Source organism: Pelmatolapia mariae, linkage group LG5 (assembly GCF_036321145.2).
Source record: "Pelmatolapia mariae isolate MD_Pm_ZW linkage group LG5, Pm_UMD_F_2, whole genome shotgun sequence".
NCBI lineage: Eukaryota > Metazoa > Chordata > Actinopteri > Cichliformes > Cichlidae > Pelmatolapia > Pelmatolapia mariae.
Window position 1 is genome coordinate 19,453,308 of NC_086231.1, and position 27,898 is coordinate 19,481,205.

General features: G+C 39.0%; 3 protein-coding genes and 1 non-coding gene across 4 annotated transcripts; 1 reads left to right on the forward strand and 3 right to left on the reverse strand.

The window, feature by feature from the left end:
* Positions 1 to 931: 931 nt before the first annotated feature.
* On the forward strand, positions 932 to 12,714 carry LOC134627705 (ninjurin-1-like). The gene is made up of 4 exons (XM_063474042.1): positions 932 to 1,189; positions 2,607 to 2,748; positions 6,659 to 6,896; positions 11,174 to 12,714. The coding sequence occupies exons 2-4, from the start codon at positions 2,692 to 2,694 to the stop codon at positions 11,314 to 11,316; spliced, it is 438 nt and encodes a 145-aa protein (XP_063330112.1). The 5' UTR covers positions 932 to 1,189; positions 2,607 to 2,691; the 3' UTR covers positions 11,317 to 12,714.
* Positions 12,715 to 12,835: 121 nt separating this feature from the next.
* On the reverse strand, positions 12,836 to 16,541 carry card19 (caspase recruitment domain family, member 19). The gene is made up of 6 exons (XM_063474041.1): positions 16,502 to 16,541; positions 15,936 to 16,075; positions 14,852 to 15,008; positions 14,660 to 14,722; positions 14,336 to 14,401; positions 12,836 to 14,182 (listed from the first exon to the last, which is right to left on the reverse strand). The coding sequence occupies exons 1-6, from the start codon at positions 16,506 to 16,508 to the stop codon at positions 14,073 to 14,075; spliced, it is 543 nt and encodes a 180-aa protein (XP_063330111.1). The 5' UTR covers positions 16,509 to 16,541; the 3' UTR covers positions 12,836 to 14,072.
* On the reverse strand, positions 13,078 to 13,205 carry LOC134628275 (U6atac minor spliceosomal RNA). Its single transcript, XR_010093971.1, has one exon. It is a non-coding gene; the product is annotated as a U6atac minor spliceosomal RNA (small nuclear RNA).
* Positions 16,542 to 17,400: 859 nt separating the features above from the next.
* On the reverse strand, positions 17,401 to 27,270 carry LOC134627706 (protein bicaudal D homolog 2-like). The gene is made up of 8 exons (XM_063474044.1): positions 26,782 to 27,270; positions 23,801 to 24,013; positions 23,085 to 23,237; positions 22,306 to 22,770; positions 20,602 to 21,603; positions 20,319 to 20,470; positions 19,073 to 19,304; positions 17,401 to 18,648 (listed from the first exon to the last, which is right to left on the reverse strand). Exons 1-8 carry the CDS (start codon positions 27,019 to 27,021, stop codon positions 18,646 to 18,648), a joined length of 2,460 nt encoding a protein of 819 aa, XP_063330114.1. The 5' UTR covers positions 27,022 to 27,270; the 3' UTR covers positions 17,401 to 18,645.
* Positions 27,271 to 27,898: the final 628 nt, after the last annotated feature.

Consider the following 27,898-nt stretch of genomic DNA (forward strand, 5'->3'; position numbering starts at 1 on the left):
TTCATATTATCTCTGTGACATAAGTATTATTTTCATTATATTAATAAACTACTAAGATCTGATAACAGTCTACATCACATATCTTTAAAGTATTTAAACACTTTTTATGGTGATATCTGAAAGATGAAAATGTGTTATTATCTTTATTTTAAAAATAATATAATAATATATTTATAATTTTAATTAGGGCATTTAGTATAAGCAAAATTAGTAAAAAAAAAAAATGTTGTCAGCACCTGGGGTACCAGAAGCTCAAAACAGAAGTCAGTATTGAATAAGCTGTTTGGCATTGGCAGGGAAGATTTGACAAGTTTATAAGGGCCCAGCCCACACACTCAACTCTGCTGCTCAATCCACAAATGCATTTTCCTTACAAGTGTGGCACCATTTAAGGGGAAATAAACAGGCTTTCCAACACTATGAGATTTATTTCCAAGAAGCATTGTTACAACAAAGAAATAATTGACCAAAGTAAAACAATAAGGTGGAAGCTCAGAGGAGGACATAACCAGATTTTTGAGACACCTGATCTGGGGCAAAATGATGGCCCCAATATCAATTATGAATACCAAGTATTGTGTAAGGCAGGGCTCTGAAGACGTGGAGCTCTGAGGTTTGGTTTCTCAACTGCTATCTTTTCCCCCTCATTTGTTTCTGTGATGGACTAATCTTGAAGAATCTGTCCTGATTTATTGGTTTGGCAATAACTAGGAACCACTAAATATGGATCTTATGTTATCCGAGTCATGCTGTGAACACAGATATGCTGAAGAATGTTTGCAGTTTTAAGGCCATATTCAGAGATGAAGCACCTCCGTTTGGCTTGTGACATTTTTTCTATTCTAAAATCTGGTTTCCTATTTTCTGTGTGATGTAATCAGAGGACCAACTGTCTTGGTGTATGTGGGCTGCATTGTCCTTTTTTCACCCAATTTCTGTATCATCTAAATAGAATTGATAAAGACAGGAAAGGTACGGTTTAATGCACTTTTAGAATAAATACTATAAATACTAATACTACCAAACTTTAAACTGATGCCTGTGCTTCTCATCTCCTGACAGCTCTAGGTCTGACTCCTTGTCCAGGATTGTGGGGAAAATCCTTTCTGCCTCAGTCTGCCCTCTGCTTCCTGAAATTTGAACACAAAATGTGAGGTCCCTACAAAGGACACTGAATAAAAATAAAGAGGTAAAAAAAAAAAGAAAAAGTAAAGAGGTAAAATTGGCATACATCTCTTAAATCCTAAAGCTAGGATTCTCAAACTGAAGAAAACAATTTGATTTTAAGCAACAGAATCAAAGTATTTGCAATATTATCACTTACCCTCCCTTTTGGCCATAAAATGTGGAAACTGCAATTCCCGTCATTTAGAGTCCAACTCCCAAAAATCTAGCACACAGTGTAGTATCAGGGTTTCTTTCTTTCTTTCTTTTTTAAGACTATACTGTGAAAGTATTTTTAAGTTCTCCACACCTGTCAACAGGAAAGTTGAGTTTAACCTTTTCTTTTTTTATATAGAGTCGACTTTATGAGACAAAGATCACCAGGGTAACGCAGGGAACAATAGGAATCAGTTGGTGGGTGGTAACAGGCGCTGTAAAGGCCCATAAATACAATTATTAAACAGTCCTGTCATCCTCACTGTGTCTTATGTAACACTCACACATCACTCAAAGTATGTTAGACATTTCAGCTGAAAGATCTGACTTGCTTTTTCTTACTTAATTTGATATTTGACTTGCGGTAGAAAGCAATCTTGTAAAATGTAATCATCATCCACTGGTGACAAATATATGATGCTATGACATCATGTAGTGGGTGGTTTAGGAACTATTTATTCCTGGAGTTTTACATATTTCTTTTTTACTTTGGTCCACTACAGGTAAAGTTATATCTAAGACAGTGTAGCACTTTCAAAAACCAAAAAATAAAAATAGTTCACATGTCAAACGCTAATTTTTAATAAATTCTTTGTCTCGTTTCCTTACATAATCATATGAATCCAACTTGTTATGCTCCACATTTACGACTGGTCGCTCACAGGTTCTGTGCCCCACAGACTGAGAGCCCAAGTATACAATCGTTCTCCAACACCTCAAACTATTCTACCAGATCTACCAGTTTACGTTATTTATCCTTACATTTTATTGGCAGTTTGCACACCATTTACACTTTTTTTTTTTACTTTTGTTTTGGTTCAAAAGAGAGTGAGCTGCTCTCAGTGGACAGCCTTGGATACAAATACAATGTAAGTGCAAAAAAAGAGTCAGTTCATTTATTCCAAGTCCAATTCTGGTTTTTGTTTTAAGGGCAATACAGTGTTACCACACTAGATGGCAGTAAAGTCATGCTTCAACCGTCTGTCAGCGAATAAGTGTGACAATTATCCAAATAAAATTCCCATTTATCCGTCTGCATTACATTACATGTGTATTTGTTACTTTAAGTGTGTCGTACTAACCCTATATATATAGTATAGTGATACCCAGCCCTCCTCGCAGTTCTGCTATCAGTCCCCCGCTTTTCTGAGGACAGCCGCCCTTATGTTTTAGGGGCGGTAGTCTGAAGCTATTCGTCCTTCTTCCTCACATATTCATTGTCCAAGCCTCTAAGCACCGACTACAGCTGCGGCTTTCCAGAGACCCACGGTGGAGCTACATGAACATCCTCTTCGACAGACATTGACAATAATGGCTACTGAAAACTTCGAACTGACCGGCGATGCGGACAAAAACGGCGAGGCAGAGGTAAGGACTGCCAACAAATTCTTGTTTAGCAATATTAAGCCCCGACTAATATCCTGCTCAGGCTCAGCCAAGCGCACATTCCCACAGAAATAACTCCCAGTTTGTGGCAGTGTGGGATATTCCCGGCTTACACGGGGTTTTTCCCATCCATTTCTCTCATCTGTTCACTCCACTCCTCATAATGTCGCTTGATGTAGACCAGAGCGACTGAACTTGTGTCATTCAAAGTATTAGAAATGTAGTTGAGCTAACTGTAGCCAGTTAGCTGGGGTTTGCTTTAATTTCCCTCTAATTCCAAGGCTAATTTGAACATTTTCTGACATTTTCCACTTGGTTTTGTGGTGTGAGAGAGAGTTCATCTGCTCAGTTTACTTTAGATGATACATGAGGACGGGGTTTTAAGCATTGTTCTGTGGAGGATCAGGTGGATCAGCTCACCCAAAATCAGTGATAACATGTAACTAAGTGGTTTGTTCAAATAATACACCTTTAACATGCCTTTGTGTCCGTAGTCTGAGATCAGTAGGAGCTTTATTTAAATGAGATGTTTAGAGTTATCTATGACGTTAAAGTAACAATGACATTTTGTGTTTTATCAAAACATCCAAGGTGTCACTTGCATGGGAAAACACTGCATGCTGACCTTAGCAGATGAGTGCAGTGGAAAGCTACAATAAAGTGCTGTGGGGTACACTGCTTATTCTGCCATAGCAGTCCACAGGAAAGACTCTGAAGTATGCAATGGGTAATCCAAACCCAAGGCAGAGAAACCCAGTCATTAATGATTGACAGGCTCTTTTGAGTTGTACCAAAATTATTAGGTTACTTGATTAATTGAATCCTATAATCAGTTTGTTACCACCACTATTAAATAGCTACTAGTTATAAATTTGATTAGTCATAATTTGAGTCACATTAGTTGCATTCCCGATATGTCAGTAATAATTAAAAGTAATAATGATCAAGTCTGAGTGAGAGACATACACCGACAGAGTTCTCACCTAAGAGTTCCTGTGCTCCTTAGACTGCGTAGTACATACAGCTTCATTTAATATTAACAGCTTGATTTAATATTAACCACAGACATTATATAAAACAGGAATGGCAGCCAAAGGTCACTCATTCCCATAGTAGTTTGGGTTATGGTGGCCTTTGGTTAGCTACACAATGAAAACCACATCACACATGAGCAACAGTCAAAGACTAAACACAATATTACAAGCTGATCATCCAGATTGCCCCATTAATGTTAGTGTTATAATTTCTAATCTTTACTAGTAATAGGCTTGCTTTTGATATGTAAAATAAAATAATACTGCTGATAGATGATATGATCACATAAATAATGCAGCCTTGAGTCCGAAAAATTGAAACAGGAATTTTTTTGCTCATTCTGTTTACAACTGTGTTGTAGTAGCTCTTGTTGCAACACAGTTGTTGATAGATGATGATAGAAAACCAAAAGCCAATTCAGAAGTACCTCAAAAAATCTGCATTCTATCTGAAGATGGTTAAAGCTGTGGTTGCAAAAACACTTCCTGCTCTATAGAAACAGCTCTCTCTCTTGACCTCTGTAAACACTTCCCTGCTGAGTTTGTGAGGTCAGTCCCTCGCGTTGGGTCAGAATGAGTTAAAAAGGTTGCTCATTGGCTAATGAGTTGTTAATCAGAAGTCATCACTCACCAGCCAGCGAGCATATATTGGATTTTTACATCACTAAATATCGGTATTGATCTTAAAAATTGTAAATTGGTTTGCCCTTACTCTCTGACAATGTTTGAATCGAGGAAATCCGTTGTTGCACTAGAAAGCAAAGTATGTTCCCATTGCCCTTTTTACCCAACAGTTAGGAGTTTGTTGTTTGACTCTTTTTGTTTTTTTCAGTAATGTGGGGTCAGGACATTATTCCTTTACTATAAACCCACGCTGTTGGAATGTGTTTGAAATTAGCAAGAATGCTGCTAGTGCAGTTTCATCTGAAGATCAGGGCCATTCAACTGGTTTGTCAGGTAGTACTGCAAGTGTCAAACAGAGACTAAAATATGCAGATGCTTTGATGATATTAATAACAATAATGGATTGCATTTGTATAGCGCTTTTCGAGACCCTCAAAGCGCTTTACAATTCCACTATTCATTCACACACTGGTGGAGGTAAGCTACAGCTGTAGCCACAGCTGCCTTGGGGCAGACTGACAGAAGTGAGGCTGCCATATCACACCATCTGGCCAACACCAGTAGGTGAAGTGTCTTGCCCAAGGACACAACGACCAAGACAGACAGAGCAAGGGATCAAACCGGTACAAGATGAGCTTCCCAACCCCCTGAACCACGGTCGCCCGTAACCGTGGTTTCATCCATTAATGATATTTAATGGATGGAATCCCAAAAAATTCTTTGCAGTTTTAAATTTACGATAGGTGTTCTAACCGTTTTGGAAATAGGACTGTAATTAGTTGCCAGCCTACTTGTATCCCTTGAAGGAAGATGATTATCACATGTGGTGAACTATCTAGAAAACTTCAGCTAAAAATAGCAAAGACTAAACAAAGAAAAAGTAACTCAGAGAGAGAGAGAGAGCACCAGTTAGGAGTTTAAGTATATAGTGGGTGAAAGCTGGTGACTCTCAATTCTACCTCATAAGTATCTTTTTCTCCCTCTGTGGCCTGGCAGGCTTTCATGGCTGCAGTCAGAGTCAGACCTCAGCGTATAATGTTGCCAACGGTGCACAAGGTTGGTGTTGTTGGGCAGTTAAACCTCCACCCAGCTGAAACTTTGAGCAATTTGTATGAGAATCTCATCAGGAGAAACTGGGGTTTCAGCAGTGACCATAGTTTCCTGTGACGAAAAGTTTGGTTTTTTTTTTAGTTAGTTCCAAGTTAACTTGGAAGAGAAACTGACGATAACTACTACTTTTTTCTGTCTTTTTTAGTGCTTTCTGTTTAGTATTGAATAAATAATCCTGAGTATCTCGCAGTAATCAAACATGTAACCCTGATAGTGGGATAAGTGTGGTAATTTCACCCTGTATGATGTCAAATGTATGCTCTAACAAATACTTTTTCATGAGATATTAATAAGCGTCTTCACTCACTTTCCCCGTGTTTGGATAGAGGTCATTTTGGTGTTTTTGTGACCTGGTCACTTTGGGAAAAAAAAGAAATAAGAGGATGTGTGTTATTTATGACCTTTGGCCCAAATCCAACTCCTTCTCCTTCTACTTAATGAGTGTTCCTGATATAGGAAGATATTAATGGAAGTGAAAAAATACTTTCACTTCCATTAATATCTTCCACATCACTTCTCAGGTTCAGCATGTGACATGTTGCCTTTTTGAAACAACACCCAGGCATGGACAATGCACCATATTGCTAAAGACATTCAGTGAGATTTGAGAAGTCATGTGTTGACTAAAGCAGGCGATAAACAAACTCTGGGCTGTTTGTCTTATGTGAAGCTTTGACAAAAAATATCCTGTTTCTGCTGAATTATTTTTGTCATTTATAGTTCAGAGCCGACGAAAGCAGAATACAAAAGAAATTCATTCTTAATCATGACATGTTGTTCTAGGGAAACCAAAACTGTAAAGTCAGCCAGTTACATTTTGAAATAAATTCCATTGTGATGGCAGCAGCAGAGGACTTCTCTCTCTTCTGTATATTAAAGTAACCTTGTAAATACCCCAGTTTATGCAACAGGACAAGATCGCTGTGCTTTTTAGTTAAATTGTGCAAAACAAGTACTACATTCAAGTGTGTTTATTTTGATTTAATTTAATAATTACTAAACCAGTAACTTACCTGCATGTATTAATGTTTTGAGCTTTATCGAGAGTAGAGCTGTTAAATGTGATTGTGTGTAATATTCACTGTCTTTGTTATACTTATGTTGGGGTTTGTGTTTGTGTTCAGGCCCCGCGGCGGGGCCATGAGAGGCGGCTACAGAGATCCCTGAATATGAACCACTATGCCAATAAGAAGAGTGCAGCAGAAAGCATGTTGGATGTAGCTCTGCTCATGGCTAATGCCTCCCAGCTGAAGGCAGTGATGCAGCAAGGACCAAGCTTCACCTTTTATGTGCCCCTCATTATTCTCATTAGCATCTCTCTCACTCTGCAAATCCTAGTCGGAGTTCTGCTCATTTTCATAGGTAAGTCTGGAGGTTGTTGCCGGATTTCCATTTGCTTAACTTTGTTACAGTTTTCTTGGTATTTTTGGCTTGAAACCTTTAAAAAAATCAAAATATGAGCCTATAGAATTTTTTTTTAAATTCAATGTAAACCATAATTTTATTATCTTTACTACTTTAATTTATAAAGTGATAAATAGGTATTATTCGCGGTGTTCATAAATGCAATTTAAAAGTTGGTTTTTCTAATCTCTGTCTGATCTGACACATATATATATATATTCATTGTCAGCTATGTGAAGTCTAAGTTTGAAAGCATGTACTATAACGTAGAGCTGGGCAATAGAACGATAACGATATGTATTGCGAAATAACTTTTTCTTGATAGAAAAAATAAACTATTGCGATAGACCTTGCTCTCTTAAAAAAAAGAAAAGAACAGCCAATCCAAATTAAGTAGCGCAGAGCTGAACCAATCACAGCCGCAGCGTCACGTCACGTGACTTGTTATGTACAGCACAAGTGCCAAGCCGCACATGTGTAGTTGTTTGTGAACAACTCTGCCCAGGTAATGGAGGAAATGAGTGTGCCGACTAGAGAAAAATCAACCGAGAGCGTTGGTGACCAGGTTACCGAAGAGAAAAGAGATGATGGTTCCAATTCCGGAGAGACTGTCGAACGGAAGGGCCATAGACGTTCCGTAGTGCGAAGGTATTTCGTAGTGATGTGTCGGTAGTGAACGAAATGGCTCTTAGAGCCGGATTTTTGACGTGAACGACGCGGGCCGGCTCCTTATCACGAGCCATGGGGTTTTTTTCTTTCCTTCTCTCACCCTCTCTCTGGCACTTTTTTTCTGCTTCACTCTGCTTGCGAGCCTTGTGCTTTGCGCTGGGAAGAGGGGGGAGGGGCGGTAGTTACACTCGCAGTAGCACAGGAACAGAGCGGGAGGGAGAGAGAGAGAAAGAGAGCCAGGGACAACAACGTCACATTAGAAAGGTATAGTAATCATCCACAACTATTTTCAGTTGCGGATGATAAAGGATTCAGAAAGTTCAGAAAGCTATACAACAAGGAGAGATTGAAAATTTCCTTTTAGTTCTCAGTTTATTTGATATTGACAAAAGTTAGTCAATTTTGTCTGTTCTTCTGTAAAACAAACTAAGATTTATTTTTAGAATTAATATTTTGTTTCTAAGTGGAATTGACAATTTAGTAGTCTGTTTTGTTTGTTCTATTTTGAAACTTAAACGCTTTAGCGGCTGCCTTTTGTGTAGTTTGCAATATTTGCCTTTATTTATCTGAAAAAGTCTCATGTTCCTTAAGTACATCTACCCTGTTGAACTTATTATGGGAAATAAATATTAAAATCAAGACAAGCTGCTGATTATTTCACATTTTACTTGTGAGCAACGGCACATTTAAATCTTACAAATATAGTTATTTGGCTTATATCGTGATATATATCGTTATCGCCTGAAATGAAAAAAACATATCGTGATATGAAAAAATCTTATATCGCCCAGCTCTACTATAACGTGAAGGTCATGAATAATTCAGAATTTGTGAACAAATGTCCTTTTAGATTATTAAGCCTTTCAACCTGAATTCTCAGCAAATCAGAAATGTGTGACCTTTTTTTCCTACATTTTTTCTTAAATCTTAAATGATAATATTTTGAGCTGGCACCTCATTAAAGTCTTACAGGATAAAGTCATTAAAGTCTTCAGGTCAGTGACCCACCCACTGACCTGAATGCCAAACTCTTATCTTAGCCTAACAGAGAATACTGTTGTGATAGAGAGCTGAGTTTAGAAAGCCACAGCAGGAAGAGCTGCACTTGAGCTGCCGCTGCCCTTGGCTGTTTCCAGTTTTAAAAAGTTCTCCGTACTCTCAAAGGAGAACTGACACTCTGAGATATTTAATTCAATTCAAAATTTATTTCTATAGCAAATTTAAAAGCAACAGAGTTGACCAAAGTGCTTCACAATCAGTTAAGAACAAGAGAAAACAATAGAGAAACAAATACAGATAAATGAGAAGACAATCTATTAACATTAAAAACATAACAGGCACTTGAATTAAAAGCCAAAGTAAAAAAGTGAGTTTTAAGACACGATTTAAAAGACTGAATAGACTCTGAAGTACAGATATCCTCTGGCAAATTATTCCAGAGCCTGGGTGCTGCTACTGCAAAGGCCCGATCTCCTCTATGCTTCAATCGAGACCTCAGTTGTACTAAGAGCATCTGGTTAGACGATCTCAGTGCTTTTTTGGGGTCATACATGTTGAGGAGTTAGCTTAAATAACTGGGCACCATACTATTTAAAACTTTAAAAGTAAGTAAAAGAATTTTAAAATTAATAATGATATTTGACAGGAAGCCAGCGTAAATTTGCTAAAACTGGAGTGATGTGTTCATACATTTTAACACCTGTTAAAAGACGGGCAGCAGCATTTTGGACTAACTGCAAGCGATGGAGAGATGAGTGTTGAAGACCCAAACAGAGAGAATTGCAGTAGTCCAGTCTAGAGGTGATGAAGGCATGAATAAGTGTTTCTAGGTCTCTTGGAGGAAGATAAGGCTTTGCTTTGGCAATTTCACGCAACTGATGAAAACTGGTTTTCACAGTTGCGGACACTTGCTTCTCTAATTTAAAAGAGCTACCTAAAAACACTCCGAGATTCCTTACAGTGTGAGAAAGATGAGAAGCAAGAGGACGAAGGGTAGTTAGCTTAGTCAGTTAGCTTATCCAAAGGGACATGACTTCCAAAAACCATAACTTCAGTCTTATTTTCATTTAGTGTGAGAAAATTCTGAGTTAACCAGACTTTAACATCATGTAGACAGTTTAGCAAAGCCTGCAGGGGGACAGAGGCATCCAGATTCAAGGGGAGCTAAATTTGGATGTCATCAGCATAACAATGAAAGGGGATGTTGTATTTCCTAAAAATAGACCCCAAAGGCGGCATGTATAGGGAGAACAGAGTTGGACCCAAAACAGACCCCTGTGGCACACCACAACACAACACAGAGGAAGAGGAGTATTGCCCAATAGTAACAGAAAAAGACCTCTGATAAATATGATTTAAACCATGATAAAACTGTGCCTTTAAGACCAATAACGTGTTCAAGTATTGATAAAAGAATTTTATGATCAACTGTGTCAAAGGCGGCAGTCAAATCTAAAAGGACAAAAACAACAGAACAACCTGAGTCGACTGTTACAAGAAGATCATTAAAAACTCTTAAAAGCGCAGTCTCAGTACTGTGATGTGCTTTAAAACCAGACTGGAACGCTTCACAAATGCCATGAGTGTCTAAAAAGGTTTGAAGTTGCTTGAAAACAACTTTTTCCAAACTTTTGGACATAAAAGAGAATTTTGAAGTTGGCCTAGTTAGAAAGAACTTTAGGATCAAGATTTTTCTTCTTAATAATGGGTTGGACAACAGCATGTTTGAAAGCAGCTGGTACACAACCTGATGACAAGGAAGCATTTAATAAAAATAAAATACTAGGCCCAACAACGTGAAGAGCTTCCTTGAAAACGTGAGAGGGAAGAATATTGTGAGAGGAATTAGACGGTCTAAAGTGATCAATTACTTCCTTTAAGGCAGAAAAATTCACAGGCTCAAACTGCTGAAATACAGCTGAGCATTTAGAAAGTGGATCTAGGTCTAACACTGCCTGTGAGTGCAGGGACCTTAAAGCTGAGATTTTTTCAGTGAAATGTTTCAAAAAGTTTTCACAGTGCAAAGGAAGCCTCACTAGGAACAGTGGCACAGGGGTTAACCACATAATTAAAAATATTAAAAAGAACTCTGGGCTTGTGACTGTTGGTAGAAATTACACTGGATAGGAAAGCAGATTTTGCAGCTTTAACAGTTTTCTGATATTTTGTTAAGCAGTCATGCAGGATGCCCAAAGACACCTGGAGTTTATGCTTTTTCCATTTTCTCTCTGCACGTCGTGTCTGAGAGCACGGGTGGTTTCATTCAGCCAAGGTTGACGTGAAGATTTGGTGCATTTAGATAGCATGTATCACATGATTATAAACAGACCCATAAACATTCCCTTGTTATGTAGTGTCTTAATGAAGGAAAGAACTAATTATACACCTGAGGGCAGCAGCTGTCAGCTAATTCATGTCTTATCTTTCAGTATTAATGTGACAGAAAACTGTGTACTGTCCCCATGTGGGGAGATGAGGTAATTTATAGTGACTGTGCACAAACAGTAATGATGACTGATGTTTCCATTCCTCCATACTCACGTTTATGTTTTTCTTCTTCTGTTTAGTTAAGTGGAATCTAAATGATGAAAGAAATCACTACAGATTGGACATCTTGGAGAATGTGACCACAGCTTTCGTCTTTATCATAGTGGTTATCAACGTCTTCATTACGGCCTTCGGTGTCCAGCAGCCCAGCTCGAGCGGTTGATTGTGTTTTAAATAGTTTTCAATCCCTACTGATCAATTTAGTAAAGGCAGGATATCCAGACACGGAGAGACAAGATATTTATTCACCAAACTGGCTGGCATGCAGGTGTATTTGCTTTTCTGTAATTCAACCTATCAGGTCTCAGGAGAACCAGTGAACTCAGAGAATCAAGTTACAGTATATTGTCTGCTGTGTGTGTGTGTGTGTGTGTGTGAGAGAGTAAAAGGAGTTCCTCAGACCACGGCCAGTCATGCACAACTTGTGTTGATCAGTTCTTATTTCATGTGGCTGTTAACTAGTCTGTTACCTCTTATAATGCTCAGGTTACTGATGCAAACAAATAATTGTCTGTATGCAGAAAACAAACATCAGGAGCAATAGTCAGTCACAATCACTGTGAAGGTTTCCCAAACAACAGTTAAAGAAGACCACCTGCTTTTAAGTTCTTAAACAGGTTAGTATGCCTTTATGTTTTTGGAAAAAAAACAAACAAACAAAAATCACAGTTACTACCACAGAATCCAAAGACAATTAACAATGGTGAGTGCATCATGATTCATTCTGTGTTGCTGCTGTAAGAGGTATTATATATGTAACAGCTTTACCATTCTAATAATGTTTACAGTGGGCCTTAACTGCTTTATTTTTTAAAGAGCTATGCAAAATCTGTCTAAAGAAAATTTCAACCTCCTAGCATACACCAGCTCATTGTTGACCCACCTACAGTTAAGAGTTTTTGGTTTGGTTAATGTCCACCACGTTTCTTAAAGAATTTTCCCCTGGATGGGAAACCCCAAATGAACCAAAAAGAAATGCATTACACCTCATCAACGGTGGTTGAAATAAAACCAAACCCTAACTCATGATGGATTACCGGTGACCTGGTGGATGTTAACAGGTTAAACTTATTTCCTTGCCTATATTAGTTTGTTTATTGTGAATTATATGGTTACTTTTAGACTTTTTTTTTAAATGCATTTTTAAGGATCATTGTCTTTATCCTTTAATAATCTCATGTTACACACTGCCTATTTTTAAACAATTTGTTATACAAAATAAAACTACATAACCATCAAGTTGAGTGTTTTTTTGTTGTTACTGGTTTATTGTGCGAAGACAAAAGTCAGTTTTACAAAATGATGGCATTCCCACATGTAAGGCACAGGACACACAAATCATGACAAACTGGCTTTATGTTAACTAATTTTCACCACAAGTCAAATTTTTATGTTTAGAGGTTGTTGATTACAAGGCACAAACACAAAATTAATTTAAACTACAATTTGCCACAATATTAGCATCTGACATCCTGAGAATTAACCTTCAAACCATGAAGGTTTAAGCAACATTACTAGTATATCTTGTGTGCGTTTTTACAGAAAATACTATGAAGTTGTATTTGTTTCAACATTTGGTGCAAGTTAATTTATTGCTAGACAGTATTTAAAATAGGCAGGAGAGGCACAGTATGAACAACAAGACAAAAATATCCATACTATATGATACAATATTTATTTAGAACTGTAGCAAACTAAATGTAACTACTTCAGTGAGAAGTTTGACGCCGGGTTTTCAGTGCATTCAGTGGTAAGCCAAACGAGGACAATGAAACATTAACGTCCTGCCTGAAACAGCGGAAGCAAAGAGTATGATAGATTTCCGTTCTTCAGCTGCACGGTGAAAAAGCAGGGCGCGGTAAGTGACACAGAGCCAGCTAAATAGTAACGGGGAAGTTCAAGGAGCGGTTTAAAAACAATTAAAAAAAAAACATGGTTAGAGATGCCACGAAGTAGGTGGCAATGCCTTAACCGTATGTGTGTTGCAGGCCACTAGGGCCAATTCCATCCTTGTCAAGGGGAGTGCTAACCTTCTCTCCTTTCATACAACACACCCTCCCAAAAGCAGGACGTCGTCATATATACCCGCGAGGACACAGCTTGGTTTCACTCACGGTGTCACTTCCAAACTTTAGTCTAATTAAATAGGTCGAATATTCCTGGTTTTCTTCAAACCAGTGGTTCACGATTTATGTTTTCCCTGTTTTCAGTTACATTCGATATTTATGTTTTCAATTGGTTGCAACTCTACCCACAGTGCACTGCGGTAGGAAGCCGTGCTCGCATTGGTAGATGCAGTCACGTGATTGTAACATTCGCTATAAAGTCATTTAAAGCATTATTTTTATGGATTTGGCTTGTCCCATGTGGCACTGGATTGTTCACACGTTTAATATCTTTTATTTGTATTGTGAGAAGCGGAATTTGGAGAAGTTCTTATGAAACAAACGTAAATTTAGTGATGTAGCTCCTCTTTAAACCACAAGATGGCAGCCACGGGCTGCTCTTGACCTAACTGAAGAGCTTAAAACTAGTTCTTTAAAAAAAACCCAAAAAAAACATTACATTTTGTTCTTAACAAATCATAGATTAAAGTCAAGAACCACCCCATTATTTAGTTTTCAAATTTCTCAGTTTGATAAAAGTAATAAAGTAAGTTGGGTTGTTAGGGAAAAAAAAGTTTTAAACTGGTTTTGTGGAAGCATTCCACAGCACAAATCCTCCATTTCATTTTCCTACACTAGTTTTAACCTCAACTGTATTAATCCCTCAAAACCATTTAAATGGGATACTTCCAACAAGCAAAATAAACGTATATATCATTTACACTGTGTACATAATTACCTTAAAACCCTTGAAAATATATAGTGTGTTGTGCTTTGGTAAAAGCAGCAAGAGCAGAACAACTGAAGATTCCCTTTACTTTATGAGGCTTTCCTCAGTGTACCATATAAGAACTTCTTGAGCTTTTCTTTTCAGTCCAAGAGCAGCCATCCCGAGTGCCCGGCTTCCTCCAGTCAGTTTAGCTTCTACACAATAAGAAAGAAATAAAATTTACCTCTGGAAAAGCTGAAAATTGGTTTCACACTATTAAAATGAGCATTTATATAATCCTGACAATATCTGATTACTGCAACAGTAAGGTGAAGTCATGTGAAAAAATTTGGGAGAAACAAATTTACCACTGTAGTAATAGAAGAAAGCCATTCCCACTACAAAAGTGAAACAGCCCATAAAGAAGAGGGGACCTGCAAAACAGGAAGCACATAAAAAAATTCGGTATCATATCAGTGCTAAATAATTAGATACAAGTTTTGCCTTGAATAGTTTTGTCACAGTTTTGAAAGTTATTTTTTAAATATTTGGAAAGCCCTCATAGCTTAAAAGCAGCATCACTGTTTATGTTTTATAGTTTTGTTTCTTAATTATATACATAAATAAATTACACTGTATATTACATGGCACACATGCTGGCACTAATTCTTTACCCTCCCTCCAAATCTTACCTCTGTCATTCAAAGCATGTCTCTGTTTGATGACCCGTGGAAGTTTGAGTGGATCCAAGGAATCTGGAAGCAGGATGGAATAAAATGTAAAATATGCCTACATATATGACCACAATTACTCCCATAACCTCCAAAAAAACTGATATGTATGAAAGTGGTATGATATGAGTATAAGCCATTTCAGAGACGAACCTCTGAGGTGAAGCCTTGTAGGCAAACTGTAGTAGACCTCCTCAACATGCAAGTGAAGAGCCCTGTAAAATTCCCTGCATGCTTCCTCTCCTTTCCCTTGTAGGTGTGTCAAGAGCTCACCCAGTCGAACACTTGTGGGTACATCCAAGTTTCGGAACTGGACAACAGTTAACAACAGATATTATTTGTTAATCTTACACTGAAATCATTCACTGTGGTGTTTTAACCTCGAGATTTCCTGAACCATGAATGCTTTCCAGGTGTCTGTGTAGAAATATTTTCACTTGAAGCGATGGGACATAAATAAATACATTTATTACTGGAATTTAAACTAGTCTATGTAAGTGTGCCTGCTGAAATACAATTTTATTAAAGGCACCTGACGATGCTTGAGCATTTTAATTTTATGCAGCTTCACACTTTTCTTTCTTTTACTCCTGCTATCCTGTTGACTATGGTTCCATTTTCAGAATGAGGTTCTGAAAATCTGCAATCACTACAATTATAACAACTCTCCAAAACCGCTTTCTTTCCTTCTTCTTCTTCTTTTTAAACCACAGACCTGACAACTTTCTTATAACTGAGCATGAACAAAAAACATCCGTTATTGTGATGTAGTTCCAATCAGTGCACACTTTAATGATCTTTGAACACAACAGCTTTAACCAGACATTAACACCTCCAGGTATATATCACAGTAAGGAAAGATGAAACTGTGATACAGGTATGCAGATGTTTGAATAGTGGTTTTGGTCTGGGTTTCTATATTGTTACACCCCTAGCAACCACTGTATAAACCATAGCAGCTACCATAAACAGTTATAGCGAAACCAAATGCTGCATGCAAGTGATCAAACTAGTAATAACAGCATAGTTTATACAGCATGTGAGCTCATGGCCATTCTGTTGCTGTTTGACTGGTTTTATTATGCACTTGTAAATTCACTAATAAACACCACAGTGTATTTCTAAAGCAGTACAACTTCGATGTTTTTTTTTTAACATTGTTTTACTTGAATGTTATTCCGTCGCACCACTGTCAGTATGCCACAGAGACAGTAAATGGCTGCTGAGGATGACTCACTTTGGTTGCCTCCTTGTCAGTGAGGATCTGCGGGTAGATTCTGTTGAGCTGCAGGATGAGTTTATCCACGACTTCTGTGTCCAGTCTCGGGTCATGTTTGAGGGAGGTGCTGTCCTCTGTGAGCTGCTCACAAAAACTGTCTGTCGGTGTAAACGGAGGCGTTAAACCCATTCGGTATATCTGCAGTTGTTTGTCAACAGGCTAGCATTTTTCATTGGAAGGGTACGTAAGTAGGCAGTGGTTTACTCATAGAAAAGAAACTTTAAAGCCAGTTTTTTTTTTCTCTCTCGAAACTTTAGCAAGAGTGGAGTATGAGGCGTGGCGAAAATGGAATGTGGCCGTACACACGTTTTTGTCAAACGTGTAAGTTAAGAAACTTTTCAAAGTCCCGAACATGACTTGGAATGAGACGTCACATTATCTTTGGCAAAGCGCAAACTTCAGCTTGCCACTGCTGTCGTAATATTGGTCACTCCGAGCTAATCGGGTCATATTATAGCAAAACTGAGGGCTAGATAATGTAGAATAAGCGTTATTTGTTATTTTAGGTAAAGAAATACACAAACCTCCCATTGCAGAGTCCCCTGTGCCCTCTGTTTTTGGACACGCCCGCTGACGTCATGCCGCCGGCAGGGATGGCCTTACGTCAACGTCTCCCATTAAGGAAAAAGAACCCTTTTCAGCGCAAAGACCCCCTAACAACCAACTTTATACAATGTAGCTACTGCTGTAACTAATTAGAACTGTAACAATTTTATTTGGATCTATTTGGATCATAACTGATGTATACTTTATATGTCTATACACATAAGTGCAAAATGAGAGCTCTATGTAAAACCACCTAGTTTCACTTAATGTTAATAGCGTGCATAATGTTGCTAATGTTAGATGTGATATAGTCCATCACTGACCAATGAGTCATTCAAGCATAAAATGGGTATCCGAACTCAAGGGATGAAGCAGCATTGTGTTTACACGTAACATGCCAGATAACCAATTTTAAATAGTATTTTTAGTCACTTTGCTAGTAGCTGGAAAAAACACATTTCTTTTCCATTTCTTTTGGTAAATATAAGAAAAATGCAGAAGATAACATAGTTTGACAACCACAAAATACCATTTTGCACCAACATGTGATTCCCACAGAGCTATTAGCTGAATAAATCTGAGGAAGCTGGACAAAGTGAGAAAAAACTATTTACAGCAGATGAACAGTATCTTGAAGTCATGTCCTTAGGAAATGGGAAAAATCCAGCAGAGACCTGACACAGGACCTGAGAGCTGCACCTGGCCCTTCAGTTTATTCTTCTGCTGTTCACTCAAGCCTCAATTGCATGAGAGCTCATTTTGCCTTATATACTTATATTTACATGTATGTTTGCAGATGTTTCCTAGAAAAATAAAGACATGAGGGGTGAGTAAAAAAAACAAAAAAACAAAAAAACAAAAACCATCAGAATTGTAAAAGTTAGATTTATTTCTTCACCAGACATACTGTAACAGGAAGCAGTGACAGGATCTTACAATTAGGATTTTTGCTTGTGTTTTTTTTTTTTTCTCCATTTCAGTACTTTTTTAAGTCTCAACCTGCCAGCTAAATGCACACTCCCTTACAAAATAAAAAGGATTTCAAATCCTGTAGTCTGAATGAACTGAGACAAATAAATACAATTACAGTTATAGTAAAAACTGCAATCAATTAGGACCAATAATGTGAGCAACAAGATGTAAAATATTATTATATAGCACAAACACTTAGGGTTCTTTTTTGTTGTCATGTCTGAACGTGGCACTTGTATAAAGAAACAACACACAATGGCACTGCAGACTTATTTGAAAAGCTTTACAAAAAATTGTATTAAAACAGTAACTTTAAAAATTCTTTATCATGAATAGAGTTTATGAATACTATACATCTGACCTTAACTTATAAATCCTTAAATAAGATTTGCATTTTTATTCTTTTTCCAGACATAACGAGCATACTTTTAATTTGTAACCGCTCTGCCTTATCTGTTAGGAACATAGTGATACACAATGTAGTTAAGATCCCATATTTGAAGCTTCATATTTGCAGGATCATAGAGTTATGACAATACAGCACGACAGAAGACACGGTTATCAAGAATTCTGGCTGTCAGTATTTGTCAAATACTAAATCTAAGGCCAACGGACATCAAAATCAGAGACTTGCTTTTGCCTTTAAAGCAATCTGTGACTTTGTTGCTATGAAATAAATAAGGTTAAAGGTATGTTGGAAGACAAGCATGCACACAGAGTACAAACATTATACAATACTTGAAACAGTTAGCATCATTTTAGAAAGTGGAATAAGCTTGGAGCAAATATGTAAAATAAAAAAGTGCTAAGTCAGGGTAACACAGGCATTCAGTAACCCACAAAACACCCATTGTGACTATTCCACCGGTCGAGTAATCATAGTGGTTCATATTTTGGAAGACTGATGGACTGCACCGGGTAGCTGGTGTGTTATTTTCTGCAGTTTTCATAGAATTTGATGCCATTTTAAATAGCTGTTTTGGCACTCTAAAACAAGGCTCTTGGCTAATACTGTTTGATATATTCTCATCTTAGTAGTGACATGATGATATGGACCGTGATTGAGAGTGGAGAAACCAGGAGAGCAGACAACTGGCCACCGACATGCATAACCTGACGGACCTCGTTAAGGACACTTGACTTCATGAGTTTACTGCAAAGACAAAAGAGAAAAAAATGAAATTAATTTCAATTTCTCCTGCATTAAGTGAGATACACAACACGGGTGTTGAGTGTGCTTTGCATGCAGGGTTCAATCATGAATCAACAATAGCCTATTAGGCTACCACAGGGGACAAGTTCTTCCTCTTTCCACATTACACCTGCTTATACTTAGCACGTCATGTGCTCATCAAGCCAAAAAAACAAAAAACAAAACCTAAACAAATAACTCAATGCTGCATATCGAGCCTACCAGTAAAAGAAAGAGTTATTCTGACCCAAATTTTATATATATATATATTTTTTTTAATTATTTATTTATTTATTTTTTAACTTTTTGAAAGCATCTAGAAGAGCTGGCCTTCGCTGAAATTTTGTGCCTTAGAGGTCGTTCTGCATTACAGCTCATGACTTACACTGCGGCTGGAAGAGGCTCCCTTGCCCTTCGTTTTGGCCTTGCCTCCCACTGTTGTGGCGCTGTTGCGGCGCGCTTGTTCATGGTCAAACTCCAAATCCTCTAGACGCTGAGTTAATGCGAGTTTTTGCTGAATGGCCATACGTAACAAAGAGTTCAGCGTCTTCTTTTCATCCTCGGCAGCAGCCAGCTGCCTCTGCATGTCATCCAGCTGTGTAACATACTCATCACACCTGAGAGGAAAAAAGACGCAAGAGAAGAGAAGAGAAGAGAAGAGAAGAGAAGAAAAGAGAAGAGAAGAGAAGAAAAGAGAAGAGGGGGTAAACTTTACTGCCAGCAGGTGGAGCAATTTGCCTCAAACTACTGCGGCTGTCATGATTCCCCAGACTGCATTTTCCAGATGGGAGGATGATTACCACGCTAACTGACTGCACAAGTATTACATCAGACTGCTCCCACAATGCTTTGCATCTTTCTCAGAGAAATACACAGAAATGCAAAATATTTTCTCTTGAGTTAAGAAGCAGAAATATGACAAATCTATATCAATGTTCTTTTTAATGTCTCCTGTAACAGAGAAGGATTTGTTTGGTCTGAGCCACCTGATTTATTTATTTACTGTAGTTTTTGGGTAATAAGCCGCTACTTTTTTCCCCCACACTGTGAACACTGCGGCTTATACTGACGTGCAGCTAATGCATTTTTTTTTTCCATGCGGCCAAAAACATTTTGCCTGGTAACAGTAGACCAATAAAATTGATAAGTAGTATATATACGGTATATATTTTTACCGGTTGTTAAGAGACGTTGTAATGTTGTTTGTGCACTGTTCCGTAAAAAAACCATAAGCAAGGTAATTTGTGTGTTACTGATATGTGAGTATACTTAAAGGTAGCCGTGTTACAGGCGCTGTTCGAGGGAAAAAAGCATTTGCAGTATGTATTTTTGTATGTTACCTTAACGTTTATGTTACCATGTTTATGTTACTTTACGGATTAAATTAAATGTTAAAAATCCTCACGTGTAATATTTCTGTGTAAATATCTCATATTACGAGTGAAACGCATACGGCTTAAAATCCGGTGCGGCCTGTACAAGTACAAAATTGATTTTCTTTCTCAAATTAGAGCATGCGGCTTTTAATCAGGTGCGCTCTGTAGTCCGGGAATTACGGTATTTATTTTTAAATTATATTTCCCCAATTTATGTACATAATGGCTGATTTACATTCAAAGTATGTGTCGTACCTTGTAGCAAACATGGCCCGGAGAGATGAGAACGTAGCTGCGTCCTCTTTCAAAGCCTTGAGCTCATTACGGAGCTTCATCATAGTCTCAGTCACCATGGTCTTCTCACTGTCATACTTACTCTTGAGGTTGGCAAGAGCAACCTCAGCTGTCTGAGGGGAACAACATAAAAAGATTAATGCAAAGTTCTGCAATTTTTAAATTCTGTGGTTTTTGCATCGCTATTCTATGTGTGCATTAATAAACATCGTTCCACTGACACATACACAAACCATCCTCCCACCTGTTTGTTGGCCTTGAGAACAGCTCTGAGAGTGGCAATCTGCTCCCTTTTGGTACTAAGCAGGGATTTCAGTTTGAGAATCTCCTCCATGCACGCTTCTTTGTCTTTGTCAGCCACTGTGCTCAGCTCCAGGTTGGCAAGTCTCTGACGTGACAGCTCTGTGGTGCGGTCCACCGCTTGCTGCAGGTGGCGGATCTGGTCCCTGATAATAGCGACAAGGTTATAGATGTTCATGGGTTCTGGCCGGTGCTCATGTGCTGGAGCTGCAGTAACTGCTGCGCTGCTGGAGTCGGACTTTCCAGATTCAGTCTCACTGATTAACCCGTTAGTGAGAAGTACTGACTGGTGATCCTTTGCTTCTTGCCCCTTTCTTACGATGGCCTTGCCTTCCTTGTAATAGTCGAGCATGACGCGGTTAGGGGTTTCATTGTTGCACATGCACACGTGGTTGTAGAGATTGGCCAGCTCCTCACTGAAGGCTACGAGCTCATCCTGCGCCACATTAAGGCTGCCAAGTGATTCTCCTGCAGCTTCGCTGGCCAGACGGAGCTCCCTCTCCAGACGTGACATCGCCGCTTTATCTGCTTGGCTAATTTTCTCCAAGGACGACAGCTTTGACCTCAAGTCCTGGACGTCGCTCTCCAGCCGCGCTCGCTCATCTTCATATTGGGTTCGACACTCCTGATATTGCGCCCTTAGTGTTTTCAGCTCTTGCCTCAGTTCTCCAGCTTCAGACACTGCAACGGTGTATTTACACTGCAGAATCTCAGGTCCGTTAATGTCCAGTTCATAGTAGTCTCCGTCGTCATGACTGTCCCTGTCTTTCTCACTGTCGAGGGCAGACTGCCGCTCCTTACTGGCCTGAAGTTTTCTCATTGCACTTAGATTTTCAGTCAACCTGTTGACCGTTTCCTTTTGCTCGGACACAGTCCCATAGGCCTGTTCCAGCTGCTTCTGGCTCTCCTGCAGAGAGTTGATCAGGGCAACTTTCTCCCTCTCAACCTACAGAAATACAGATAAAGAGTTCATTAGTCAGCTAGGGAACTTTATAGAAAAAAAGAGAGAAGGAACAAAACAGGAACAGCCTTTTTGGCCAGGTGACAGAGTGCAATTAAAGTTTCTTAACAACCTTTCAGGAACTTTTGAGTGACTCAGTTAAAGGTGTACCCAATAATACCTATCTCAGTGTGACCTGCCAATCCTGATGATTACTAGTAATTTAGTATCACTACATTACAGATTTAGTTCAGCTACTTAGTTTGTTATCTACTTTTCTAGTAGATTTGTATAAACCCCACACAGTTTGTGGTGTTCTTATCTAGTAACTGTAGTTTGGCACGCTGTTTTATTTTGTATAAATGATATTTTGTATACAAACTGAGTTACTGCGCACATGGGTGACATTTGTCCATGCTGGTTTAGCCCAGTTGCCCTTTTTACGCTCTAGATCCACAGAATACACAGCGACAAATAAAGTTAGGGATGCATTAGACTGAGAGCATTTCCTGTTCTCTCAAAACTCCTGTGATAAGATCTTAAATTCTTTTGGCCACGATAATCATCTAGTGAAAATAGCATGGCAGCCTTTCTAAGACATCTACAGTAGAACTTCGGCTTTTTACTGAATGAGAAATCATGGCATCAGGTATGCTGCAGTCAGATAATGATGGCTCTTGATCCAAGTGCATCTGATGGATCTCATACCTGCACCAGCTGTTGTTTCAGCTTCTGTATCTCTGATATGTTGAGCTCACTCAGCAGGTCGTCCACCAAGCTAGGGACTGGTTTGAAGCCCTCTCCTCTCTTGTTCACTGCAGTTCTATTGTCTTCATCACTTTCGCTCAATTTAACCAAGCCGTTCTCAAAGCCTCTTATTAGATCATCATTGTCCGGTTCATTGATGGCTGAAGGGTCTTCGTGGAGTTTGGGGTTATCGATGGAAATATTGAAAGAGCTACTGTACACGGAGCCGCCGATGGTCATATAGTGGGAAAGCTCTTTGCGCAGCGAGGCCTTCTGCTCACGCTCTGTCTTGATGGTCTCTAAAGCTTCCGTCAGCTGCCGCTCGGCAATTTCTCTCAGACGCATTGCTTCCTCCAGCTGGCTGTGCAGACACTGGGTGTCTTCCTCCAGGCGGCGGATCTCATGCTTTAGACCTTCAAATTCCACCTGTAGAGACAGCCAAAAATATAAATAACGCAGCTAATACTTTTACACAAGTAAGCAGCATCTGTTATAATTTGTGAAACAGGCATGAGTGCATCGTGGTTGGCCAAAATATTATACGCAGACCCATTTTTTGAATGTAAAATTTGGTGTGTGCTCATATTTTTAAATTGTAAGGAAATGACATAATGACTGTGTAGCGATATTAGAACCAAAATGATAATATGGTTAGTCTGACTCATAAAAACATGAACAACACAGCTATTTCTGAATGATTTCCACCCACTACAAAACTTGAGTTTTATGGCCAGTCTCACCTGGTTCTGTTTCAACACAGACACTTGTTTCTGAAGTGAGATGTTCTCCTCCTCCAACTCGCTGTAGTCCTGCAGCAGTCGAGCCTCCCGAACCTTGTACTCTCTGATGTCATCTCGCAGCTGACTGCGCTGCAGCTCTGCCAGCTCTGAATTCTGCACACAAGAACGGGGACAACTGGATGACCTTTAATTTAAACCTATGTTCACCATTAGCAAATGCAGTGTAAACCACAAACTACACGCTTGCAATAGTTCAGCAAATGAGTTAAAATAAGGGCAAGAGTGCTTCACATGCCACAAGTCTTTGGCAGCCATGTGCAATGGCGGAAGGAGGACATGGTCCACTTACCAATGCATTCTACAGAGAGCCCCGGTGGAGGACATCCTTTGTGTCACTCACTGCGGACCATTACATCATCTTTCCTGCTGGGCTCAGTGCAAACTGGCCCTCCCCCATGATAAGAAGCAGCTCTCTCACAACCAACACTGGCAACCTTTCGTAGTCTACAAGTCAACTTCAGTTAGCATTACAAGCTTTCACTGATTTCCCAAATGTGCTGCAAATAGCAGATCTCCGATGATGACACATAAAAGATGCCGATTCAAACTTTGGCTGACCATATACTATGATAAGAAAATGCTGAACATGAGTTAAAGTGAGCATTTGAGTGTAAATCGTGATAAGAAATTCATATTGCAGCAGTCTCAATACCTACCTCTCTCATTTCCAGAGCAATGGATGACAGGCGGTCATTTTCAGCTTGTGCACTGGCAAGGGAAGCTTTGGACTGTCGAAGCTCATTCTGTAACTCCAGGACCTTCTGCTGGTAGAGAGCCTCCTTACTGGCAGACTCCAGTATCAATGACTCTTCTCTGCTCTCCCCATCTGCTGCCACCTTTCTGTGGGTTGAGTAAGCATGTCCAAAGGCCTAAAGACAGACAGAAAAAGCAATAGAACAAACATGTTTGATTAAGGATTTGTTACAAACCTGCTTTAAGACACATGCACACAACCACGAGCATGGCCAAAATAACTAGTTAGAGACTTCAGTTAAATAAAGATCTACCATTTCAGAAAATATCACAAATGTGTGTGTATGGGGTACTGGACAGCTCTTTCTAATAACAATGACCTAAGTAAAATTCTCCATCTCAAGAGAGGAAATGAAACCACAGATAAGGAAATAAACACGATAAGTATCAGTTCTTACTCATCACTCTAAATAAAATTGTAGTTAAATTGGTGATGCATGGTTACATGCTACATTCACTGCGTTTATTTCTTTGGTTTTTATGAAGAGTTTTGCTGCAAACACGGATTACATTTGAAACTTATACAACAATTTTGGCCAAACTGATTTTTTTTAATGATAAAATGTTTCCTAACATGAATTTGTTTCTCGATTTAATGATGATGATGACAGAGCCTTTATGGATGTAGACATTCATTAGCACAAAAAACATCAAACATGAAATACCGATAAATACTGAAACTAGCAGAGACAACAATTATACTGTAACAGAATAAGAGATGGTCTGTGAGAAACTACAATAGTGAAGTGACAGCCTTACAGCAGTCATGCTCTACTATAGGATACAGAACAGTACAATCTGCATAATCACAAAGATAGACTAAAAAAAGTGGATGTGATGACTTTTCACGGTTTTTGATAATTAAAGCACATAGGCCATAAACAAAAAACTAACTGCTTTCAAGTGTATTTGTAAATGCTTGAAGCCCAGTAATACATGAAACCATGACTAATAAAAATAGAGCACTGCAGCATATCTGTCATAAATAAATGATAGAATATTATGTTAAAATATAGAATCTTAAAAAAAAGTATCCAGTATAAAATAAAATACTCTGGCTTCATACATGACCACCACTTGGTAAAACAGTTCAGTCACTTGAGGATTACAGAAGTACTCAAATGTAAATTTCAAAATGTGTCAGAAATTTTAATTTTATTGACATTTTGACAGGTCTGTGTTTTTCTGCAATTAAAAAACACTGTTCAAATAATCATCAAAGACAAATCTGTATAGATATTGCTTTGATATTATAAAATAAATATTTATCTACTTTAAAACAGATTGGATAAATGGCTAGCAATACTCCCAAAGCTGCAGCATGTGTTTTACTTTCAATCTTTAACCAGCTACTAGGAACAGTCTTTGAAATGTCAGTTGAATAGTTTTACTAAGCAGGTGCAATGTGAACTAATTTTCAGAATAGCAGTAAATTGATGAATAATTTGATGCCATATCTGCACAGTTACGTACTAAACAGCCAAACACACATTAAGTCAACAGTTACTAAGTAGGGATGTAAGAGCAAATGGACCTCACTGCAGAGCTAGATGTCTTTTTCCGGCCAATTCTCAGTCAGACAAACAGATCTGTGTAACTAGGATCACAGTCATGGTCAGTCATGATGATGTGAATAGATAGGAGGCTGATAAAGGACGAGGATGGACGATTCCTTTACCTACATCACTCTCAGCGATGTACTGTAGTAAGCGGGAAACTGTCACAATCATGAGATACTAAGTAAATGACCACAACAATTAGTCACTTCGTGATGCAACTATAATCTATAAACCAGAGAATTAACGGTAGTGGCAAAAATCTCACATCCTCCTTTTTAATTTACATTTCATGATATTAGACTAGATTTCCTGTATACAGGTATTAACAAGACTGCGACCCATTTAAGCCCAGCCTACACACAATGACCTATCCTATCGCCATTTCATGTGAACACAAACACTGAAGGACACTAATAATAGAAATTGGACATTTAGACATACAGCTGACAGACAGCAATGTGGAAGTGCTTTAGGATGCACTTCCTCTACTGACTGATAGACTGGATGTGACAACAGTCTTAAGACTGAACTGAAGGGAAGTTCCCAACCACCCCCAACACACACACTTCTTTATTCTCTAATGAAATACAGACAGATTTTCCCACATGTTAGGATCTCAGTGGCTGGCGGTGCATCTTATGAGTTGCTGTGAAAAAGTGTTGCCAAGTTATCTTTGTTTAGCTTAATGTTTACTAGATTGATAGATGCCGTCACCTGTCATATTTAGCTGTAGAGGTTATTCCTCTACTGTGAAACTGAAGGGCCTAGGGGTTAGCTGACACTGTGGGTTAAAAATGTCTCAACAGACAAGCTATTAGGAGATTAAAAGAAACACAGATATTCAGTGTTATTAACTTAATTTTTTTATGATTTCACCACTGGAAAAACTTCTATGTTATTTTTAAACAGGTTAACAGCAAATTGGCCAAACAGGCTTAAATGTGACATAAGCCACTGCAGCTACAGTCTGATTTCAAGGCCTCAGCCTTTGGAGCAAGTAAAGGCAAGTAAACAAAACTAATGACAGTTTTCATCCTTTAAGGCGAGGCAACATTAGGTAACACTGCAATATTTCTGCTTGGAGGTGGTTATGCATATTTCAAACTTCATATAATATTTGAGGAGGCAGGAGGGATATAAATAGACATGGCTGGGGCTCAGAGGAAGCAAACCCCACTACCGACTGCTTCTAGTTTGATCCCCGATGTCACTCTAAATTCCCACCGCGCTACTATTATAACATGCACTAAGTTGCTCTCCTCGCCTTCACATACTGACTGATGCCAGGACTTATATCTGGCTGCGTGGCGGTGACCTCGGGTTACCTCCTTCAGCTGATCCAGTTCCTGTCGGACCGTCTCGTAGTCCGTCTCCAACTCATCAAATCGCTGCTTGAGCTGCTGTTTCTCCTCCAGCACCGCCAGCCCATACTCAGCCGCCTGGATCTTCTCCTGGGTCGTTTCGCGAAGCTCCCGGGTCAGACGCTCCACTTCGGCTTGGAGCCACTGCGGCCCGGCTTCTGTCACCAGTACCGCCTCAGGATATTCCTGCTCTTCCATAGACATCTTGGCGAGCCGCCGACTCCCAACTGTAACGGGACCCAGCCCTGACTAGCGGAGCAAACCACCAAGACCGCAAATCACTGCCTTCTTTGTTTGGGGCGCATTGTTGGGCTTAAACTGTGTTTAGTTTCCCGGGCTTTCTTTCACTGCGGACCTCGACAGAGCTCAAACTGGACAACAGTTTGCTCATTCTCGATATTTTTCTGTCCCTTCTTGAAGCTGACAGAGGAAACTTCAGTTGAGATCATCGATTAGAAAAAAGCTCCCCCTACACGGCATTCAAATCAGCATGACTATGAAGGGAAATGTAGTTTTAAGTGAGGCGCGCTACCTCAAGGACTCCTTGCTTATGAAGCCGCATTGACTTCAAGTACCAGAATGCATTGCGTCTGCCGAGACAGGACCCCACAGTTTACTGAAACGCCATCTAGAGAATCAACTGTGAAACTGCAACTATAATTACATTGCATATTTATTAGGATCTTTATTAGAGTTTATTGGTATTTTTGTTATACTCACTTGTCGAATGAACAGTAGATTAGTTAATTATAGAAATATGGTTTTCAGTCACTTTATTTATTAGGTACACCTATTCAACTGTTCGTAAACGCAAATATCAAATCAGCCAATCACATGGCAGCAACTTAATACATCCAGGCATGTAGACGTGGCCAATATTATCTGCTGAAGTTCAAACTGAGCATCAGAATGTGGAAGAAAGGTGAGTTAGGTGAATTTCATTTAAGTTTCATGATTGATGGCTGCTGCTCTACTGAGATTATCGCACACAACCATATTTAGAATTTACAGAAAAATATCCAGTGAGCATGGTTGATGTCTGCTTCAAGCTCATAGGAAGGCAACGGTAACTCAAATGGCA

Excerpts from the sequence above, each read along its gene's own strand:
- LOC134627706 (XM_063474044.1), bottom strand. The coding sequence starts at position 27,021 with ATGTCTATGGAAGAGCAGGAATATCCTGAGGCGGTACTGGTGACAGAA. Across the intron at positions 24,014-26,781 it reads AACTGGATCAGCTGAAGGAG|GCCTTTGGACATGCTTACTC; the intron begins GTAACCCGAGGT and ends GTCTGTCTTTAG. Across the intron at positions 23,238-23,800 it reads TTGCTCTGGAAATGAGAGAG|AATTCAGAGCTGGCAGAGCT; the intron begins GTAGGTATTGAG and ends TCTTGTGTGCAG.
- LOC134627705 (XM_063474042.1), top strand. The coding sequence starts at position 2,692 with ATGGCTACTGAAAACTTCGAACTGACCGGCGATGCGGACAAAAACGGC. Across the intron at positions 2,749-6,658 it reads ACAAAAACGGCGAGGCAGAG|GCCCCGCGGCGGGGCCATGA; the intron begins GTAAGGACTGCC and ends GTTTGTGTTCAG. Across the intron at positions 6,897-11,173 it reads AGTTCTGCTCATTTTCATAG|TTAAGTGGAATCTAAATGAT; the intron begins GTAAGTCTGGAG and ends TCTTCTGTTTAG.
- card19 (XM_063474041.1), bottom strand. Across the intron at positions 14,402-14,659 it reads ACATGCTTTGAATGACAGAG|GTCCCCTCTTCTTTATGGGC; the intron begins GTAAGATTTGGA and ends CCTGTTTTGCAG. Across the intron at positions 14,183-14,335 it reads TTTCTTCTATTACTACAGTG|AAGCTAAACTGACTGGAGGA; the intron begins GTAAATTTGTTT and ends CTTATTGTGTAG.